This window comes from Opisthocomus hoazin, chromosome 6, assembly GCF_030867145.1.
Source record: "Opisthocomus hoazin isolate bOpiHoa1 chromosome 6, bOpiHoa1.hap1, whole genome shotgun sequence".
NCBI lineage: Eukaryota > Metazoa > Chordata > Aves > Opisthocomiformes > Opisthocomidae > Opisthocomus > Opisthocomus hoazin.
The window spans coordinates 10,358,059-10,380,548 of NC_134419.1; the positions used below are offsets into that span (position 1 = coordinate 10,358,059).

A 22,490-nucleotide genomic window follows, 5' to 3' on the forward strand; every position below is an offset into this window, starting at 1 on the left:
CACTGACCGTTTGCGGGGCCGCTGGCGTTTTTAAACCCCCTGCGCGCGCGCTGGCGGTTGGTTCCCCCGGGGCCCGCCTTGATTGGCCGAGAGAGCCGTTTCCCTACGGCGCGCCGATTGGGTGGAAGCAGGTAGAGGGGGCGGGGGCGCGGCCGGCTGTGCCTTGTGATTGGCCGGCGGCCGTTGGCGGCGGGGAACGAGGGGTTGGCCGTGGGCTGAGGAGGGCGGCGGAGCGGGGCGGGCTGGGTCTGGTGCTGCGGCGGCGGCGGGAGGTGAGGCGGTAGCGGGGCACTGGGGAGCGGGTGTCCCTGGCCGCCTCCCTCCTCTCTCAGGGGACGCTGGCAGGGCGCCCGGCTGAGGGGGGGCCTGCCGCGGGCGGGCCCCGCGCCTGGGCGCTGCCCCACGCCGGCGCCCGGCGTCAGGGAGACGAGGAGCGGGCAGAGCTGCGGCCGCCCCGCCTGGACCCCGCGCTGCCCGGCCCGGATCTGAGGTACCGGCTCCGCGTCGGGGAAGCCGCTCCCGGGGCGGGGGGAGGGTGGTCCGCCGGTCATTTCCTAGCGAGGGGCGGGAGGGAGCCGCACACGGTGGGGCCGGCGCCGCTCCCAAAGCTGGTGAAAACGGTGGGGCGTTAAATAAGTTTCCCCTTTTGCAGGCCTTGATTAAGAGCTTACTGTGGTGGGCGTTTAGCTTTTAATGAGAATAATTAACTGCCGCTGGAAACCTGAGAGGTAGGCGGGTTGCTTAGAGCCGCCTTAAAAATAGAGTTCGTTCTTTCCTTTGAACTTAAGGAAATGCAAAGAAAGCACCTTGGCAAAGTTTGACCCTGCAAATATGTGCCAAGCAAGTTCTTGTTTATTGGTTAAAATGCATTGAATTCACTGTGTTTGAGTTAAGCCAAGGCTTTATTTCAGAAGTCTTCAAAGCTTAAGTGGATTGGATGCTGACTTTAAAAAGTGACTAAACCAGGGCTTTTGGAAGCTGATCTAATGTTAAGTTTGTTAAACCAAGATTTTCTGTGTGCCATGGGAGTTTCTAATGACAGATAGACTTTTGCTTTCCTGCAGTATATCCAGAGCAGCTTTTTCTTATTTGCAAAGTTGTGCTTTGGCCTACACATCTTCCGACACTACATGAAGGAACTGTCAGGAACTGAAAATGAACGTTTTGTGTTGACTTTGTAGTTCATATCCTTGACAACTTCACAGGACAAAGTTTCTGCTTCATTGGCCTGGACTTGAAACAAAAAAAGTACCAACATCTTATGAAGCAAAAAAAGTACCAACAGCTTATGTGTGTTTTTTCTTACAGTGTTGTTCTTTTGTTCCTTCTTATAAATGCTGTTTGAAAGTACTAAGCTTAATCCCTTTTGCTTTCTTGTCTCTGCGATTGTCTTCCCAGATTTGTTCCTGAAAGGATGGTCCCTTTCAGTTTCCCTCTGTCCAAGTGTGCACTTTGGGACCCAGTCCCTATGGGTGATGTCATTGGCTCACATATCACCTATTACAGGTACGAATAACCTTTTTTAAGCAGCTAAAGGTTAAGGTAGATTAAGATCTATATGATTTAAAGCCTCATGTTATCTTTTGAGTCTAGCATATGACAAAGAAACAGCCAATGTGTTCATTATAAGTATATAGGGATGATTTTAAATGGAAACATTTGAGAGTTACCCTTTCTGTTGTGTAATGCACTCAAGTAGGTTGGAGGTGCCTCAGTCTAAAGTAATCCACAATTTCTTTCAGTTTCCTTCAAATATGGAAAGGTGTAAAAGTAACTGCGTACTTGTAGTTTTCTTTTACATGTTTCTCCTTGTCTCTAAATATTTACAGAGAAAAAAATATTTTTGACAAACTGGATACAGATAGCGTGCTTCAAGTAAAACTTAAAACTAAGCATTTTGCTTGTTTCAGGAATCTGGATTAAAATGCCAGAAGTTCTGGTGTATTTTTGTTTAGAATGAGTCTAGAGGCAAATCTGAAGCACCTGTGAATTTCTGGGGCAGGATGTTCCAACCTCGACTTGTAAAACAAATGGAGGGTAAAAATTGATCCTTATTACTTAACTGGGTAATTCTTATACAGATGTCATAAAAATCTTGCTGTAGTTATTAAAACAAATATATGAGCGAGTGCATATCTGTGCATATAAGGGTGGACAGCCCTTACACGCAGGTCAGAGGAGCCTCCGCTTGTCCTTGCCACATAGTGCTCTTTGAGTCAAAACCTCTAAGTTTTAACAAAGTTTAAAATAAATTACTTTTATTTTTATAGAGACTCTTCACTTTGTTATTCTTGAGCAGGTGGGGCATGAGCCATCATCACAGTATTCATATAAACCAGTGCTTCACTTTCAACTTTGATCTCCTTCCAAGTCAAAATCAGATAAGCTATCTCAAGCTAAAATAATGTTGATGTACTTACTGCCCTAGATTCCAAGCTTACTAGCTTTTTTTTTTTCTTTCCCCACCACTAGTGATTTTTATAATTACCTGATCTTTCTCCATACTTGCATTTCTGTGTCATGGAGCCCATGCTGCTGCTTTAAGCATCCTCACTAAATACTGTGCTAAAATGAGAGAACACCACATCAAAATTAGTTAAGCAATTTGGTCTATTCTCCTGTTTAAACTTAGAATTTTTAGAGGTTCTGTATTTTGGTCTTAGTATTTCTAACTTTTTCCACTTTCTGTTAAAAGAATTCACCTGTGTTCATCTCTAGTTCTTGTGACAAAGTTGCGTTTTATATGAAAAAGCTTTTCTCTCTCCTTGTTACTTATTCTTCATAGAAAAAAACTCTTCTCTCTCCTTGCAATTTATTCTCTGTGGGAAAAATTGTTTTTCTACTGATGTTGGTTTGCCAGACTAGTCAAGCCAAACTATTCTTCTTGGGATGTTCGTACAGAGCATTCTGCGGAGCTGCTCCAGTTAAAATATGGGTTTCCTGAATATCAGTGGTTGGGGTGAGGCACAGAACACAAGCTAAAATTCGAATGACTTTTTATACGATGTTGTTAATTCTTACCTTTTTGTTGTTTAGGGCCTTGGGCTGTTTATGTGTGTTTTCTTTTTAAAGGACAAAAATATGTGGAAGCTATTGCAATACAATACTTTATGAAAATGCATTAAAATAATTTGCATGTTAAACTTGCTTGTTGTCTCTTTCTAGAAACCCAAGACTATCTATGATGGAGAAAACCTTGCGCCTTGCCTATCGCCATGCTAAGCAGAATGAAAATGAATTGTTTTCCTGTTTTCTGCTTGGGACTCTTGCAGTAGATGAAGGTGACTTTAAACATTGCGTAGACAGACAATATTGGTTGGTTGAGTAAGCTGTTATCAAGGAGCCTGAGTAGTTGCTCTTGGACTCTGACTTTGTTTATTTGTTTATTTTAAAGATGGGGAAGGCATAACGCTAACAATAGACCGCTTTGATCCCGGTCGAGAAGTTGCTGGTGGATCAGGCAAAACTCCAACTACGTCTCTTCCTGGAGACTTTTTGATTCCATGTACAGTTAATGCCTGGGGACCTTCTTCAGAGAATATTATAGTGCACAGCACTGAAGATATCAGCTTGGCTTTCAAGGTAGGCAACGCTTGGCAACTTTCAGGTCTCTTAAACAATGAACTGTCTTCTAGGCAGGAGACTGGTCTATGCACAGGGCTAGCTTTACAACCACCTTCAATTTCAAACACAGCGAAGTAGTGGCTGAAGCAAGACTATTGAATTGATTATGTGAAAATAGCTCCTCAAACTGTCATTGAAAAGTATATTGGAAACTATTAAAATCAGTTAGTCTTCACGGGTGTTTAAGGATCACACAATCTTTAATCTTGGACTAAAGTCTTCTTGTCTGACCAAAGTTTTTCATCCGGTCTGACTACCAAAACCAGCAAGACAACAGTGATTACAGCGAACTTGCTTAAACAAGAAAAAAGAGCTTTTTCTTTCAACTCATTAAAGAGTTGCATTATTTGCGCAATTGTTGATAAAGTATTGCTAGGCAAGTGACTTGCAAGAAAGCATGTAAAGTTTGTGTAGGTTAATACTTACAGCTGAAATGTGTGCCTGTCATTTCTGTGCTCTGCTGTAGACATACGATCTAGTAAAGACATCCTCCATTCCTGTAAATGTCTGCCTGTGCCTGTTAGGTGTATTTTATAATATAAATAATGTTTACTTCATATCTAAACTTTCTCGTAATGATACAACCAGATGCTAAAATACAAATTTCTACAATGCAAGTAAGAAAACTTTGACAGATCACTTTGAGCCTTCTAGTTGCCTGGTTTTGTTGTTTGATTTTTATACAATTTGAGTAACCCCAGGTTTCTGAATACATCATAAAACAATGCTAAGATATGCATAGCTGAATTTCAAGTGTATTTTACATTACTCATTATATTCAGTACAGCCATGAGCTTTGGAGACCTGGGTTAGCAGCTTTTTATACAGTGCCTACTGCAATAGTAGCTATGATGAATTATTTGTGTTCCTAGTGTAATCCAATTTGAATCATGGTAGTCATATGAAGACAATTTAGTGTATTTAACTTTTTTCTCTTTTTCGTGCTTCTAGGGTTTGCAGCACAGTCTGTGCAGTAAAGAATCACTGGATCTGTCTAAACTGCTCACTGTTAGAGCTCACATTGTTTTCACAGAAAACCTGGATAATCTACATTTTAATTTTCACTGGGCTTCTGTTACTGCAGCAAATATCCTGGAATACACCCCCGTGAAGTCTGTCCCAATTATTCCTACAGCCCTAGCAAGAAATTTGAACAGTCCCATGAATATTGCCCAAGTTCAAGGAACTTACAAATGTGGGTGAGTAAAGGGTGTGATGCTAAAGCTGTTGAAGTTGCCCGGTAGCTTGTTGCATTTCCTGAAGCAGGTAGGTAGGCGATATCTCGACCAGTGCTTTGCTTTTTAGTAAAATAACTGGCATAAAAGTAACATAACTACTTTAACTTGGAGAAATTTAAAACGTTATAAACAAGAACCAGGAAATGGGGTGGGGCAAAAATCTTAACTGGTTCAGTAGGACCTCTTCTTGCTTTTGACTTCAATAGAAGGTCTTCTTACTAGGGCAGAGGGACGCACCTCTAGTTAATGTAATAAATGTAAACAGCATCCAGCTTTTTAAACAATATCAGTGCTTGCCCTAGAATGAAAATCAGATGAATGTGAACCAAAGCTTTTTCTGTTAATCTGGCTTATGAGATGGTATTGGGGAATCATCATTCTGACTGACAACTAATGTAGTGGGGTGAACTAAGCCTAGATCAGAGAAATAATTTGAAGCAACTGAATGTCATTTTGTTTGGAGAGAGACGTTATGAATGCCTGTCTGAAAGTTACTCTTCAAATTTAATATGACTTACATATCTGGATTTGTTGTGAGTGCTAATAATACTAAGCAAATTTTGTCCTTGATAATCCTTTGTTACACAGGGAATTGATGGAAAGCTGAGGAGTTGCTGTAAGTGGGGAGGAAGAATGGTTTTGATATTTTTTTTTTTCCCCAAAACTTTCTTACAGTATTTTCTAAACTTTTATTTATCTCTTCAGGACATTTTTTGAAAGACTGCCTTCCAAAATACTAATAAAACTGAACTTCTTTCTTTCAGCTACCTTACTATGGACCAGACACGAAAATTGCTTTTGCTGCTCGAGTCTGATCCCAAGGCTTATACTCTGCCGCTAGTTGGAGTGTAAGTGTTTGGCTCTGTTTGTACAGATTGTATAGCGGAAACTTCATAATGGAACTGTTTTCTAACTGGATACTTTTTCTTACTTCTAGTTGGCTGAGTGGAGTTACTCATATCTGTAGTCCTCAAGTCTGGGCCTGTTGCTTGCGATATTTATTCAGTTCTTCAGTTCAAGAAAGGCAAGTCGCTTTTATCTATAAAACATAGAAGCTATGGGCTGCCCAAAAATGTATTCCAGAGAAATGCATGGCAGCATGGGCTCTGTTCAAAGATATTTGAGGGAATTCTGTGATTGATATGTTATACAGGAGGTAAGGCTGTCTGATTGAATTGTTCTTTCTGTTTTTGGCTTTTGCCTCGCAAATTTTCTGTGGCTGAAGTGTTAGAAAGCTGGGCTGGTGTCTCAAAGACAAAAGAGGGTAAGCAATATCACTAAGGTCCCTGCATTTTAGTTTAAATAAAAAGCAGCAAGCAGGAAACACTAGTTTGAACAGTGGTGGGGTTTTGGTTTTGATGTTGAACTTTTTTTTATGGATGTTTTCTTTGATACAAGCTTTCTCCCTGGTTGTATCTGACCAACATATTGAAGCATGTTGATTTGCAGCTAATACTGTCTTGTTACGACTTCATGCTAAATGTTGTTTTTGTAGGTTTTACGTTCTCTTGTTTTTGGTTTTTTTTTATTGTGATGTTCAGAGATAGTAATTCCTCATTCTTTGCATCCTTTCTCTTGTAACATTTGTCAAGTTCTATTTATATGGAAGCTGGGAGGAAGTTAAAGTGTTTATATTTTAAAATTGCTGTTCAGGTAAATGAAACTTTAAAATATGCTGTATGCATAAGAATTTCTTCTGCTCGACCACACTTGCTTTTAAATTATGAATTAAAGCCACATTTGGTGAACAGATGTGTCTGTAATTACCGAATAGACTTTTTTCCCCTTAACAATTTAAACATGCCCAAATACAGATAAGAGCCCAATCAGATTATTAGAAAGGCAAGTTAGATGCTTGACTCTCATTAACTTTCACTGATTCCATCTTGGAAGTGGATTAGGCAAATTTGATGAACCGTGCAAACAGAATTAACCTCTGCAGACTAACTGCTTAATCTGTGCATCATGTTTTTAACTCTGGAGTTGTAAGTATAATTTTAAAGTTTCATGTGAATGTGGTTTTCAACACATAGAAACAAGCATCTTGTTCCCACTGCTTTCTCTATCATATATAAAGAAAAAAAAAACCCACCCACCTGACAAACAAGCGTATTACAAGTGCTAAAAAAGAAAAATTGTTCTGAAAGTAGTACTACCTTTTCCTGGAAATGCACGTTACTTTCATTGCTCTTGATCTTTTGTGTCAAATATTGACTGTTGTTACTGTTCTCCACATGTGGAAAAAAAGGTCAATATAAATTTTCTTAAAAAAAAAAAACAAAACTGTTTGCTAATGAGCGTTTTTGGAATGTTTAGGGATAACTGAAGCACTAAGTGTGTTTATAATACATCTTCAGTTGAATTATTAAAAAAAATCACAGTATCATTTTTGCAGATGTTTTCTTCTATGCTGTGATTGAAGTCTTCTAGGAATTTATTTAAAGTACTAAGTGATCCTAAAGGCTTGAACTGGAAAGGAGGCGAGTTGTTCCCATTTCTCTGCTTTGCTTTGATTCTTGCATGTGGCATCAGTCATAACTCCATCTGCTCTGTCTGTAGCTCAGTACTACTAAAAATGCAGTGATTCATCCATTTGCTAAACTGTGTGATAGTTTGCTCAGTATATTGAGAAACTTAAGGGCCTTCTTCCTGTTCCTTTTTTTTTTTTTTTAAGATATGTTTTTTTTCTGTTTTAGGGTTTTTTCGGAATCTGGGAGTTTTCTTATTGTGCTTTATTCATTGACACACAAGGAACCAGAGTTTTATGAGTGCGTCCCATGCAGTGGACAGACTGAACTAGGGTTTCAGATCTTAACTTGCAATGAAACAGTACACCTCTTCAAAGTAAGTGGCTTGGTTTCCTGCAGCATCGTGGTACTTTAAAATTTGACCTTTAGTATAAAGCACTTGAAGGAGGAGTCACTGTAACGTGACCCAAATGAAACAGCAGTGTTTGAAAATGATGTAGCTCTATAAAGCTACCTTTTTACAGTGATTACTGTAAATTCAGTTTGTCTCTCAAATTAAGGAATGACCTCCAAAGTCAGCAACTGCTCACTGTTCTAACAGCATTAAGAACCAGTCTTTTAAAATGTAGTGTGCTGTGTTGGACTTTGTTAGTGCTCCCTGTTACTAGTGACCTTTTGGCTTTATGGGTGGAGATTCTGATTTTCTATAGCATTTGTTAATCTGGTGTGCTGTGTGCATGCTGGATACATCTGGTAGTTTCTGTGGATGATGCACATTGGTGCATTCTTGTGAGGAACTTCTGCTTTGCTTGAAGTTGAATGCCGAAGGGAATTCAGTGGTTACTAATCTGCAGATCTCTTGCAGTGCTACAGTAACAAAGCAGGAACAATTTTATCTTTGTGGAAAGTAACTCTTAGAAAGAATTTGATGATACAATATCTCGGAGATAACTAATAAGGTTTGAGGAAATTCTAGGAAATCTCAGTACCTCACATGTTTTACTAGGCTTGTACAGAACCTGAAATTGAGTTGTTAGTCTGTTCGATAAATGTTCCGGCAGAGAAGCAGCTAGTGTAATGCGTGTGCTGTGCTGTTTACTCTGTTCTCTTTCCAATTAAATTTTCCTGTTCAGGGCTGCCTTCTACCTTTAGCCTAGGTACAGCTTAGCTTTCTGAAGATGACAAACCTCTTAACAGAGGCTCAATTCTGTTGTCTCCAGGACTTGCCCAGCTGTGGTGTGTGAAACAGTGTAAGAGCAGTTGCTGTTTCCTATAGTGGTGAAGGCTTGTGGAGGAGTATCTAAGCAGTTACAGCAAGGAAGCATCTGCTCATGGCTATAATTAGGCCAACTACTTTAGAGTAGCAGGGGGAACAGTGCTAAACAGGAAGGGAAGTTGCCTGCCTCCTTGTAGTGGTGAGAGAACTGAGAATTAAAAGTAGAGGATAAGCAGCAAGTAGTCAGATACAAACATCCTTGAAACTATTTCTTTGGGAATAGTACCTCAGTGACGAAAAGCTGAAAGTTTCATGCTTTACAAATGCAGAAAATTTCATTCCAGAATGTTGAACCTTCAGACAAGAGCCCTGTCCAGTTTGAGTTGAGTGCAGAAAACCAAAATGCAGAAACTGAGTTCTTCAGCAGAGTTTGCAAGAAACTTCCTGTTGGAAGGTAAATCTTTCAGATTTCATTTATATGCAAAAATTAAGTATTTATTGGATGAGGCTTTTTTAGACCTCTGCTGCGCCAGGTGTCAGTTTAGCTGTGCATAGCATGATCTTCTGTCATTAAAATCTGTGTATGTGCTTTTGTTTATTCCTGGAGTTAATATTATTCAAGTAAGATGGTCAAGTTGACCCTATTCCATGAGAAACTACTCGTGATTCTACTCTTCATGCTGGTGGTTGTAATTTATATGGTGGACGTTTCTAAAAAGATTTCCTTGGTGGGGCTTAGTTCACTCTATTAAGCTTTCTGTGAGATCTGTCCTTTGAAGCAAATCTCTAACTGAAATCTATTTAAGTTGGTAAAAATTCCTTTTTCCTTCCGACTCTTTAGAGCTGCCAGACCTGGATACGTTGAAACTGAAGGATTTTTAAGAACCTGACTTATCCATCATTTTTTTATCTATAAGATGGCCTTTATATTCCTTTAAACAATGTTACACTCTTTACTGTAGCAATCCCTATGTTTCTAATATAAATCAGTGCTTTGCTGTTAGAATGTCACTTAAAAGGTGTGTATGTCTGAGGGGGTGGGGAGGTAGCCTTTTTACCTAAAAGCAGCATTTGTATGTTCACTTTTTTATCTTAGAACTGTTTGCTGTGTGAACTCCCTAGCTAACCAGGGAGGAGATATAGCAACTGCTTCTGGGAAGAATGATGCTGATATTGCGCTGTAGATAGCACAGTGAAAAACATGAAGATTCTTGTTACTGCTGCCAAATCTGACAAGCAAAACATTTTTAGTTTGATTTATGTTGGTTTTAGTCCTCCAGAAGGCTGTTCACCCAGCAAGTTGTCAGCAAGCGACCACGACTCTGGTGTAGAAGATGAGGACTTATCCCCCAGACCAATTCCAAGTCCTCATCCAGTGAGTCAACAGGTAACTAAGTAAATAATTGTTCTAGATGTCTCAGATGTGACACTTGGAGCAGCAAAGCTCATTGTACGGAGACTTGAGAGTATAAAGTTTGTGTCTTAAAGTGCTAGCAGGGGAACACAGAACTGAAGAAATGGACCAAGAGTGCCAACTCCTGCTCTAGTTAACCTGCTTTTTTTCCAGGGTTGTAGGCACTTTAATTCCTGTATGTGCTAGGAATTGGGAACAGAGATAGCAGGTTCTACTTTGAGAATCTTGCTACTATTAAATGGAAGAGCTGTGGTGTCTCAGGCAAAGACAGGGGCAGCAAACTCTTTCTTGTGTGTTTCTGGTTAAATGAAATAAAAACCTGCTGGTCTGTCCTTTTTTACTGAAGCGTATTCAAACATAATGAAATAGCAGCCCTCATACAGCATAGGTCTAGAAGGATGTGGCAGCTGTGGATTATAAAATATGTTCTGTTGCACCTACCTACTGGGTCTAAGAACAGTGAGAGGGAACATGTAGCCTAGTTCTCAAAGGGGAAAGATCGATACTCTGAAATGTGCTCCAGGGTGACATGGAGCATTCATTTGGTGGACACAGCTATTATGCCGTACAAAAGCAATTTTGTCTTCTAAGAATCATAGAACAGTTTCAGTTGGAAGGGACCTTTAAAGGATGATTATAGAGATCTTGCTGCTTTTTCTGTATCTGGTTTTTCCAGTCTTTAGAAAAGTATTCAGTGTGTGGTTGGTTTGGAGCTGGTAGTGGTCATATATTGATTTTGAATGAAAACATTTTCTTTGATGAATTTCTGCATGTGAAGAGCTGAAAGGCAACATTTTAAAGCGATCTTAAGCTTGCTTGTGTGATTGTCCCTTCAGGTTACCAGGATCTTTCCTTCAGTTCCTGAGCTGTCTCTTGTTTTGGATGGGAGTTTCATAGAATCAGGACAATCATCTAAGCTGACGGGGACTTTGAATGCTAAAAGTCAACCCTCAGTGCTACATCAGCCAATTAAAAAGAAATGGTGCTTGGGATCTACGTATTACCCCACCCAACACTCTGAAGACAAGCAAAACTTTTCTGCTAATATGGGAGATCCCTCTCTGAGGCAATTACCAAACCATTTAAACCAGAAAATTCCGACTTCAAGGCCTTCCAGAGGAAAGGAAGCTCTAGTACAGCAACAGTTGCACTGTAAGAAAGCTTGCCTTCAATCAAGAAAGAACTCTGGATCTTCTTCTACTTCAACCCCTTGTAGTGGCCCTTCTCCGGATACCTCTGTGCATCACCCCAGAAAGCCAGCAGAAGGACTTGTGGTAAATCCCAGTGGAGTCGCACAGCAGGGAGAGCCTCTAATTAGAAAAACATCAATGTCCAGTTCCAAGCAGTTTCCTGCTGTTACACAGCCAGTCCTCTACAACTCTGCTTTTGCACCACAGAGCTGCAGAAGACCAGCAGAGCTGCAGGTGCCAGTTCAAGTGCCACCTTACTGTCCAGCCAGTGCATGCAACTGTCATTTTGCTGCTTCCGTCCAGTATAATCCGATAAACTCATGGCAAGGAACTGGGGAAATAAGCTCCAAACACGGAGCGGACGTACAGACGGAGGTGGCTCAAGAGAATCCATGTGCAGTGCTCCATCACAATATAGTTTGCCCAAACATCTGCTGCAATCCAGGGTATACCACAAGCAGCCCTATGAGCGTGAGATATCATGGGAAAATGGGGAGCTGTTCTCTCAACAATAGCTTATCACCTGGAATAAGACTGCCTTCAAGCGCAAGCCCCTCTAGTCCGCAGTTCTGTGCAGCCCACTCACCGTGCCTGCACGTGCCTGCTTCTAAAGCAGGATCAGATAATGGGATGATGGGATTATCTCCAGACGCCTACCGGGTTCTTACAGAACAAGATAGACAACTCAAATTACTTCAAGCTCAGGTTTGTGGAAATGGCAGCTTTCTCCACTGCCCTCTTAGTGATTATGCTTTGATAGTTCCCCTGCCAAAGGAATTAAATTAACTGCTGTCTATTCTTGTTGGAACAAGAGACCCAGTCATACTGGCTGCAGTTTGGGGATGGAGGGGAATCCTGATTAGCTCTGCTATTTGGTGTCCCTTAAATGAAAACTATTTGACTCTTGCCTAATTAAATTTTGCTTTTATTTATATCGTATTTCCATAACACGAAGGTTTCCCTTTTAGCAGGCAGTTTTATAATGCAAACCTGTATGCCTTCTGTATAAATGCTTTCCTATAGATATGCTTGTCTATGTAAAAAAAAAAAAAATGTACTGCATAGGCTATCGACTTTGGAATGCTTGTAAGTATGGAAGTGAAGCACAGAACATTCTCCTGTGTTGCTTTGCCCACCTTCAAGTCTTCCTGAGCTGTTGAGGCTGTTGCTTTGAAAACTTCAGTTGTCTGTTTGCAGTAGACTGGCAGGATTCATCCGGTGTTTGTTACTGTGCTGGAAAATTGGGCTTTGGTGGTCTCACCAAGTTCTGGTTTGATACCAGGTTAAGTTTCTTTGAAATAGCAGCCTCTTGAATTACACTGCTGGCCCTGTATTTTGCAGGGTATGATTTTTGGCTGAAGAGCCTAAGTGTAAATTTTACTGCTGGTGATGAATGATAGGAGTAGGAAAATTGCTCACAATATGTATTTTTCCTGCTTAAACTAGAAAATTACAATTGAAATATGCTTTAGGTATGGTTCCTCTATGTAAAATTAAGCTCTCAAAGCATGGGTTGTGCATGAGAGAGGGAAACCTCTCCTTATTGCATAAACGCAGCCTTCACTGTTATAATATTTCTCCATGGAGCTGTGAATTAATTGGTGAACGCGGTGGATGCAAATACTGGAGTGAAGATTGCCTGGGAAACCTTAATTTTGTCATTTAAGTGCTTAGTTTTGTAATTAATACAAAGTTGGTTTAGCATGGTGTAAGGACAGTTGGCAGACAAATGCTTGGCTGGTAAGTCGGTAATAGGCTTTGTATATGAATGAAGGGGACAGAGAATACTTCCAGCCAGCGTGGTGCAAACAGGCTTTACTCGAGCTGTCTTGGTGTAGTTCTGCCAGCGTGCTTAGAACCTCTTCTTTGCTAGCTCTGCCAATGTCAAAATTGATGTTTTGATTTACGCTGCGCGCACTGCTTGGAACTGGAAGGTTATCAGATTTCTGTGCCAGTGCAGCCTGGATTTGAATCCAAATCTCAGATGAGCCTAATTTAGTAATTCACTTTTGCCTATTACACTTTACATATTATTGTACAAATCATAACTTTCTGATAACCGTTACAGATCCAGCGCTTATTGGAAGCACAGGCTCGCCAGGCTTGTTCCTCTGAACCAGCAGCAGCTCGTCTTGCTCTGCAGCCCGAGAAGAACGGGGACCTTGTTTCCATGGAAACACAGTCCTCACCGGGTTCGCACACAAGGAAAAGTGTGAGCATTGCTGTGAGCACAGGTAACGCTTCATTCTTTAAAAACAGACAGTCTTCACTTCTTCTGGGTGCTTCTGTAATTTGGGCATGGAGGGGATGTTTTGCAGAAATGCTGAATGTACACAAACACGCACCTGGATACGGAAGCCAGCTGAGTTCTCTAGGTGTTATTTGCAAGCTTAGGCTGGAGCTACATTTGTCTTTGGGCTGCAATGGCAGTGATTGCCACCACTGGGAGATTTATTTTTCCAATAGCTTTAGCAAGGACTTCTATTTTAAATTATGCCTTATTGAAATAAAAAATCCACATCTTTTTTAATTAACACACTGTTTTGAAAAGTAATAGCTTCTATCCCATCTGATGGTCTATGAAATATATTACTGATGTTTTTTATGTCGTGCGTTTACGTGCATGGACTGTATTCACTTCAATTTGAGCTGTTTAGGTGGTTGTGTCTGTAAAGTTGCATATTCATGTGTTGGTTCCTGTTAAATCCATGGAAATACTGTGGTTAGTCTGGGGGAAATTTTCAAACTGGCTCAAGGTCAAAGCGTTAAAATGCTTTAACACAACCATTTCTTTTCATCAAGAATGCTTTGGAAGAAACTAGAACTTGAATGATGTTTTGGCAACTCTTAGCTGTTCTAAATCCTAAATCACTTTTATAATGATGAAAAAAACCCGCTGAATGTGAGGAAATGATTCCTCTAGCTTTACAAACCAAAGTGTCTCAGAAGATAGTAATGACTTCCCTTAAACGGGTAAATCTCTAATTCTCTTCTAGGTGCTAGCTTATTTTGGAATACAGCCCCGGAAAAACAGGATGACTCTATACCACAAGGAAAAAAAGAGGATGAAGAGAGTTCTAAGGAAGACATAAGCCTTTCAATTAACGCTGAACAAGATGCAAGTAATACAAGTATTGCTTCTTCCTTAAAGGTGGTTGACATGCCCAGCTTTGTAGACAGTATTCATCTTGTGGAAGAAGGAACTAATCGGAACACTCTCCAGTAAGTAACCAGAGATATCTCGTGTTCAGATAAGCTGAACTGTCTTTCTGAAGTTACTACTTTCATAATTATTTTTTTCAGGACTCACAAATAGTCACCTGACTTCTGTTGTTGTGTTCTTTCCCTTCTTTGTTTTTTAATTATGCTTCGAATTGTACAGCTTGCCAAAACACAGTTGCCTTTAGAGCCTGCGTTTATCAGCCATGCACGTTTAGCTAGCCTACCTATCAGCAGCAGCTGGTGGCAAAAGCCTTTAACTTGGAAAAGCATGTACAGTGCTGGCAGCATTCCCTTTCTTACCTTAAATCGTGAAGGGGAAAGGGGGATGCTGCTGTAGTCAGTTGTTTTCCAACAGTGGCTTTCCCCTGCCAGCATTCAGAACCCTTTCAGTTCTGAGGGGCTTAGGACAAGGGGTTTATGAGTATATGACTGTTCCCTGAATTTTGCTGTTTTATGCCTGATTACTTTGTGTGTAGTGAATGCGGGTACCAACTTCACTGCTGTTAGTTTAATTATTTTCAAGCTCAGGTTCTTTATAGTGCAATGACTAATCTCGGACTGATTTGGGAAGCCATTTTAAAAACATTTTTAATTATCTATGTGGATATTATTTTTACTCAGGAAATAGCTCAACAATTTAGCACTTTTAATGATCTAATATTCTCTAAGTGTTAAAAGCCAAAGGAGGGGGAATACCCTTCCAGTTAAATTAGGTTTCTAAAACAATCATATTGGAAAAGATTATGATAATTAAGCTATAACTTAAATATTCGTAGTCCTTGATTAAAGTATTATCTGTAAACATGTACTGCTACCATAAATGTTACTGATTCAGATCAGTCTTTTGAACATTGTATTTTGGAGAGATGCCGCCTTGAGGTTCTCTTCAACTTGGATTCATGAACCTGTGAAATAGCTGTATGAGTATCTTATGGTAGGAATGTAGAGCACCACCCAGATTTCTTTGAGGAGGAGGGGAACCCTTTGGGGAATGATGAATAATTGCTAGTGTAACGGTAACTGATAACCTGCATTGACTATCTAGTAGGTCACGTGATTTAAATCTTATCGCTTTCAACACAGGCAGTTGATCAGTTGAGTTCTGGAATTCCCTTACCGTACACTTGTCTCCTGAGGAGGAAGGGGAAGGAGGGTCGCTTAAGGATCTCCTCGGGATGATAGTGCTATTGATACCTCTGGTCTCGGAAGGTCTGTGCGATGCACACACCAGCTAGTGGAGGGGATGCAGGGCTTCGCGTTGTAACTCGTTCTAGAATATTTACCCTTTTTATCTGGAAACTTCAGGAATAGATTATGGTTCCTCTTTCACATCTGCTCTTGAGAAAAATTTCAATGGGGTGTTTGTTCTCAGTTCATGGTACTCAGTGTTCATGGTGGGTGTGTGTACTTGTAATAGTGTCTTTGAGAAGTTTTTTTTAAACTACCGCAGGAATCTTGTTACCAGTTACCTTGGTAAAAATGGCTTTTTGAATAAGTCATGTTTCGGAACATGTGGAAGATACTTACTCCTGAAGGCTTTTGAGTGTCCCGAAAAATACTGAAAACATAAGTGAAACTCCAAATTGTTAATAACTTTGATTTCATCTGCTTCACGGTTAAGTCATAGAGTAGAGTATCATTGAGTTTTGCCCAGTCCAGAGAAGCCATTGCCAGTTCCAAATCATTTTTTGAAAAATGAGTCAGGTTGTTGTAGGTCCACACTGTGAGATGCATTTCCTTAGTCCTCAAATGAGTTTTGAAAGAAAGTAACTGCAGAAAGGAGCAAAGCCTGGAGCAGCAGACAAAAGGGGAGATGATAGGGTCTGTTTCCAGCACTCGGCTTTACTCCTCTTCTGGCGTTCGTGAAACGGTAAGGTACACGTAGTGATACTTGTGCTTTTTCTGTTTCGAGGGAGTAGCTAGCTATCCCGGTGTTCTCTTTCAGAAATGGAAATGTTTCCCAACCACTCGTTCGCCTTTCATCCCTGGAAGAGAGCGTGACCGTGTCTCTGCAGAAGGAACCAACAGAGGGAGCTGGCAGCCGTGTGGTGGTGACGAGCAAGCAGGACCCGGAGCCACCGGCCTCGCTGCTGCCCCGGCACCCGTCAGAGGATCAGAAGCTTTACCAGGACTTACTGGTAATTCGTGTAAACCTGGTGTTCCGCACTGAATGCGACAGTCAAAACAGCACACTGCTGAAGTTATTGGCATTAACAAAAATTGCATGTGGTTTTCAAGTTCGCATGTTATGCTTGACAGAAAAGTTCCGAGTTTATGGTTGTTTGTTTTTTTGGTTTTTTGTTTTTTTTAACGTTTAAGTGGTTATCCTGTACTTTGCTCTTCCATGCATACGTGGAGTACTGTCTAATAAATAATTCTTTAGTTCAAAGATAAATGTCAGTTGAAAACTTCCCAAATTAGTGCCCTTTAGAACAGCACAGCATTTTACCTTCAAGTCCCTTAAAGGGCAGATACTTTAATCTTGAAGAATATCGGTGTGTGATGTGTTTTAAATTCAGAACAGACTTACAGAAAGCTTGAAATGTAAGATATTCCAATGTTTGACTGTACTGCTGTGAGTTTACGTGATTGCATCTGAACTGAGTCTGAACTTGACTTCTTTGTAAGAATAAGCTGTTGACCCATCAAGTTGTATTTAAAGTTGCATAAGAATAAAGCAGAATTTTGGTTTTCGATGACAACTGCCTGTCATGATGGTTTTGTCCATGTGGCCTCTCCTCTGCTCCCTTTCTCTATAGGGCCAGGTAAACCACCTCTTAAAGTCCTCGGAAGAGCAAGATCACTTGCCTGTAAAATCAGGATTTGTTGACGATGATGGTCCTAAGTATCAGGGTATTGATGATACAACAGAAGCGGCTTCAGAGACTGACACGGGAGCGGTGGATAAAGAGAGCGTGATTAGTGCTACGCTCAAACAACTGAAGAGTCTCGGAGTGACAATTGACTCGCCTGGCAAAATGAAGAAAAATACACACCAAGTGGAGAGTGCCAGGTAAAATACTGGTTGTTTTGAGTAGTAATTTGTAGATCCAACCAAAAATGAAGATTGGCTCAATGAGCAAAGAGGAGGGACTGTGTTCGCTGCTGCTGGGGATTTGTTTGGCAGCTTGATCCACAGTTGCTGCAAAGATGAAGCACTGGCTCGTGCTATGGGTATTTCAGATAGGTTTAAGAGCTCTGCTGGCAAAACTCAGATTATTTAAATACAACACAAGTAGCTCTAGCTGTTAAAGCATCTGGTGGTTCTTAAAGTATTGTGCATGCAGTAGCACACAATTCCCTAGAATAATAACGAAGCTGCCTGAGTAATTTCAATCCTTTGGGCTATGTCAAAGTATTCCAGAGAAACACTGGACTTGGGAGGCTGAACGTTAAGCAGCTATATATTTTTTTTTTTCACTGCTTCTTAACCCTTGTCTTGCGCTTCACCAGCATCAGTGAAACTGTAATCGTGGCTTTGATATATAATCAAAACTAGTTCTGTCCTAATAGCTTGTTATTGTGGGTGCTTTGACTTGAAACAGGGAGGCTGCAGTGGCTGGGGTGGGAAACAGCCTTGCTGAAACAGAAGAAGGAGCAGAAGTAGTTCCTGAAGAAGGTGTTTGAGGCACAGGAATTTACTGATGTGGCTACTTAGGCATAGGCTGAGTGCCTGGGACAGTTTCACTTTCATCCTTATTGTCTTCTTGATACTAGTACATAACTGTTATGTAAATCTGACCGTCTCCTAATGAATCTGCTCTTCAGCTGTGTATCAAAAGCCATTTCCAGTCATACAGTTTCTAAGCTCTTTTTTCTCCTTTTCACTTGAATTTCATCAAGCATTTTTCTGGAATTTATGGGCGACTTTGCTGGCTGGAGAGTCTGTCAGTGTTCTTTAAATGTCAATAATACGCTAACAAGTGAACCCATAAGACAAAACTGGAATTCTTGGGGGGTTTGGCTTTTTTTTTTTTTTTCAGTCTTGAGGAGTGGGGTGGGATTCTTCCTTCTGCCACTTTCATGGCTGATAAACAGTTCTGAGAGATCTACAGCTCAGCAGAGAATGATACAGCAGTGCAACTCCAAAGCATGATTAGTGGTTGTTCATCTGAGCCAGGAGTTTACTCTCTCTAAGCAGACATCAGAATCTGTACTTGGTGAAACAGGAAGACTCTTAACTCTCAGCACAAGGAGTTTGGGTTTATGGACTAGTATATGACACATGTACTGAACGCACTGGTTTATAACCACTCCTAGTGTACTAGAGCTTGTCCTTTCAGTCTTGAAACTAAACACCTAATGTGTACAAGAAACTGGTGTACCAAGCAACAGGACAAATGAACCTTTCTCATCTGAAAGATGCCTTCAAAAACTGGAAGCTTGCAGGCCTCTGGAAGTGGATATTATGTCAGAGTTCCTGTGAAAATCATAAAGTTGGCATGCATTGGGAAAGAGGAGATGTCCTTGGTGTCTGTTGCTGGGCTTGTGTCTTCCATCTAGATATAAATTTTGGGTTGGATGGCAGCGTCTGGGGTCTTAGGATGAGAGACGTATAATGTTGCATTCACTGGTGAGAACAGACCAAGAGCTGAAACCTGCTTTAAAAACCAAAACCAGCTCTGAAACCTGCTAGAGGCGGGCTGCTCTTCGTAGGAGGGTTGTGGTTAGTACTGAATCGGAGGGGAATGTCGTCAGATCTCTGACGCAGTGTTTGGATGCTGTCGGTGTCAGCGGCTGGAGAGCTGCTTTTTAGTATGTGTGGAACGTGTGACCTCGGCACCGAAGAGCCCGATGGAACTGTGGCGTTCAGAAGGCAGGAGAGATCGGTACAGCGAGCACAACGAAATGATCGGATTGTATTGTGAAATGCGTACTTTTTCCTGTAATGCTAAACTGACTTTCTGATGTTTTGTTTCAGCATCTTAGCACGCATAAATCCTGAAGCAGTGGTTCCTGGACTAAATTATATGTCGTTTGCCAATGTCAGCATGTGTGGCTTAACTCCTAATGTTGTTGATCTGAGCATGGAAGCAAATGCTATAGCACTCAAGTATCTCAGTGAAAATCAGTTATCTCGACTTTCTCTCAGTCACTCAGGCCAAAATCCTCCTGCAGATTTCTCTTTCCAAGACATCCTGCATGCAAATACGGACAAGAGCATGGTGGGTTTTAGCTTAATTTCACCAAACAATATGTCTTTTGCAACCAAGAAGTACATGAAACGATATGGGCTGATACAGGGCAATGACAGTAGCGAAGACGAAGAGGAGCTGCAGGTTCAGGATGGCAATTCTGGCACTGTCAAAAGTGAAAGCGTGCTGGACAAGAACTGTACTCCCCCTGAGCTGGATGGCTTCAACCGCTGGACTGAATTATCCAAAAGAATTGATGGAAAGCTTCCCGTTCTTCTAAAAAGTCACAGCAGAGAGTTGACTACTAATGCTCCCCCACCAGAATTAAACAGCCCTGTATTAAGAAATATTACAAATGAAATTTTTCCTGCCAGAGCAGATCAAGCAGATGAAAGCTCAGTTCACATTTTGAAGGATTTAAAATCAAAACCCAAACTGTTTCCTGGGAGAGCTGAATTCACTGAACAACCTGGCAGGAAAGATGAAGGAGATACTCAGGTCTTCCCTGGAAATCTGCATACCCCGGCCCGTGAAACATTAAACCAGTCGAACAGCATGAATTCTGTTGGCACCATTCTTGATGTGAAACAGCTCCGGCAGTTGCCAAAGTTGTTCTGAGCATCCCCCAGGATGGCTGGCAACCACTGTTTCAAATCTGAGAGGGACCTCTCTGTACAAGACCACGGGAAACCAAGGATTAAGCTGTCTTTGAAGAGGTCACTCTCTTGTAGCAACGTAAAACTCGCCGAACTGAGTTTTCAGCCCAGGTTGGCGACAGCCACCTCCAAATGCCTGGCTGAGTCAGCGCTGATCAGCACTGAAGTATGTGTGCACTTTTGTTTACAGTTAGGCGTGATTTTAAAGTCTCTAAAAGGTGAATCAACTTGAGCCCAAGCCATACTCTTAATCTAGTTTTATCAGTGATGCTTATTTAAATGTTCTTCTCTTGACTTTTTTAAAACACTGACTTTAACATGTTTGCGCCAACTGTGAGCCGTCAATACTGTGTGTGGCAGAGCAGGGACAACAAGGCTAAAGCACTAATTTCTAGAAGTTTGCTGAAATGGTTGGATTACTGTGGGGGGAGGGGGAGGTGTCTAGTGGGAAGGGAAGTATAACCATGGCTTTACGTTGCGTCAGATTATTTTTTAATTCAGCCATAATGGCACATGTAACTCTCTGTATCATGAAATCCTGGAAGGAAATGGGAAAAACTAGCACTTTTAAAATTTTTCTGGTTTGGTTTTTTTTCTGAATGAAAGTTTTCTATTTATTTAAGAAGTACTTATTTCTCATAAAGGTCAAAGGTTCCATTAAAAAACAAAAAAATCAGTTGTTTGATGTATCCTGTTATTTAAGACATTTTCCACTTCCCAGTCGTTGTTCAGAATGGCCGACTGAAAGGGTGAGGATGTCGCTTGCTACTGAACCCTTCAAGAACCCCAGTGCTGGGTGGTGGGGTCATCAGAAAGAATTGATTTACTTTGTTCTGTGTTAACGTGCAAATACTCTGCCAGCGAGTGCTGCGGTCTGCTAATGAAACAGCCCTTTCCCATCCCTCTGTGGTGATAATATTCCACAAGCTGAAGAATTCAGTTATTTATTTATCATTCAATGATTCCATTTCTGTTAAGACTTTGACTCTTGTTCAATTTTTAGATGTAGTAGATATTTTTGTGGTTACTGGTGCGTTGTCCTGTGCTGCAGCATAACCCACTGGCGCGGGGAGCCCCAGGTGCCCAGTGCTCTGCCGGCGTTTGGCCGGTGCGGCTGCGGACACGGCTCGGCGAGCGTGGCGGCGGTGTCACACGCCTCTGTCCTGACCTCTTGCTCCTGGAAATGAGACACCGGCGCTGGAAGCGGCGATTCGTTCCCATTCCCACCGCTCCTGACGGGCGGACAGTGCGGGATGACGGCAGGGCCATCTGTTTTCTCCCTGGCCGTAGCCCATCAGCACATTCTAATGATGGCACTGCCTCAGCAGAAGTTCAGCTCACGGTACTGACCTTGTCTTTCCTGCTCCAGGAGTGTTAAACCAGCGCTTAAATACCCCATGCTGGAATCCTGGCCCTTTCCCCTTCACATGCCAAGGTCTGCACTGTTAGCTCAGGGTTTGTTTGAGCGGGCACTAATTGCTATTTAATTTATTGCGATGACAGGAGAGTCTTTTCCATCATCTTACTGCCCTTGTGGGCCTCTGGATTAAGAACTGGGGGGGGGGGAAGAAGCCATTTGCTGTTTCAGAGCCAGTACAGAGAGGAAGACAGCAGCTCCCTTCAAGCTGTGTCAGAATTTCTCCTCTCACGCAGCCTCTTCCATCAACAAGAATATTTGCTTCCTTTCAGGAAAGGTGCTGTTTTGCTGTGCTGAAAAATAAAACCTTTCACAGTCCCCGAATCTCCCCTGGATCAGGCACAAGCTTATTATCCGGCAGCACACTTTCTGCTGAATCAGTCAAAAAACAGTTAATGTTTTTGAACATTCCAGTGAGATGAATGAGGCAATTCATACCTCTGAGCTATTGTTGTAGGGTTTTGTTCTTTGTTTCCTATTGTAAAATGTCTGGAAACACAGGAAGATGACAGTTGTATTGGTTAATATTTTAAAGACTTTCTTCAGATGCTGGAGGGCTAGAAACAATTGGAAAACAAAAGCCCAGCTACTTGCACGCAGCTCAGGGCGAGGGTGTGGTGTTATATTAAGTCACACGAATCATAGAATCCTGGACAGCAGCCTCTGAGCCAGTGGAACGTTCATTTACTTGACCAAAACAAAGCAAAAAAAAAAAAAAAAACCACTCTTCCCTACGGCAGCTTTTCCTTTCACAGCGTAGGGCCGAGCAATTTCAAGATGCCCCGGTTGAATTCCCGAAGCATCTTCTGCACCTTGAAGCCAAAACTGCGCGGAAAGCCAGGTCTGGCTTTGTTCTCCCGGAGCCGAGCTCTGGGGACCCGACCCCAGCGCCGGCTCCGTCGCCTGGCCA

At 41.6% G+C, this 22,490-nt stretch overlaps 1 protein-coding gene across 2 annotated transcripts; it reads left to right on the plus strand.

Moving 5' to 3' along the window:
* Positions 1-421: 421 nt before the first annotated feature.
* On the plus strand, positions 422-20,839 carry STIL (STIL centriolar assembly protein). Of its 2 annotated transcripts, XM_075424539.1 has the most exons (16): positions 422-490; positions 1,399-1,506; positions 3,166-3,281; positions 3,395-3,582; positions 4,576-4,823; positions 5,627-5,710; positions 5,800-5,886; positions 7,559-7,706; positions 8,891-9,000; positions 9,819-9,933; positions 10,797-11,855; positions 13,219-13,384; positions 14,147-14,372; positions 16,318-16,510; positions 17,132-17,385; positions 19,294-20,839. In XM_075424539.1, exons 2-16 carry the CDS (start codon positions 1,415-1,417, stop codon positions 20,123-20,125), a joined length of 3,918 nt encoding a protein of 1,305 aa, XP_075280654.1. In that variant the 5' UTR covers positions 422-490; positions 1,399-1,414; the 3' UTR covers positions 20,126-20,839. The 2 variants fall into 2 exon arrangements, with proteins under 2 accessions (XP_075280654.1, XP_075280655.1); XM_075424540.1 differs by lacking the exon at positions 422-490 and having other exon boundaries at positions 669-1,506; positions 9,819-9,921.
* The last annotated feature ends 1,651 nt before the right edge of the window (positions 20,840-22,490 follow it).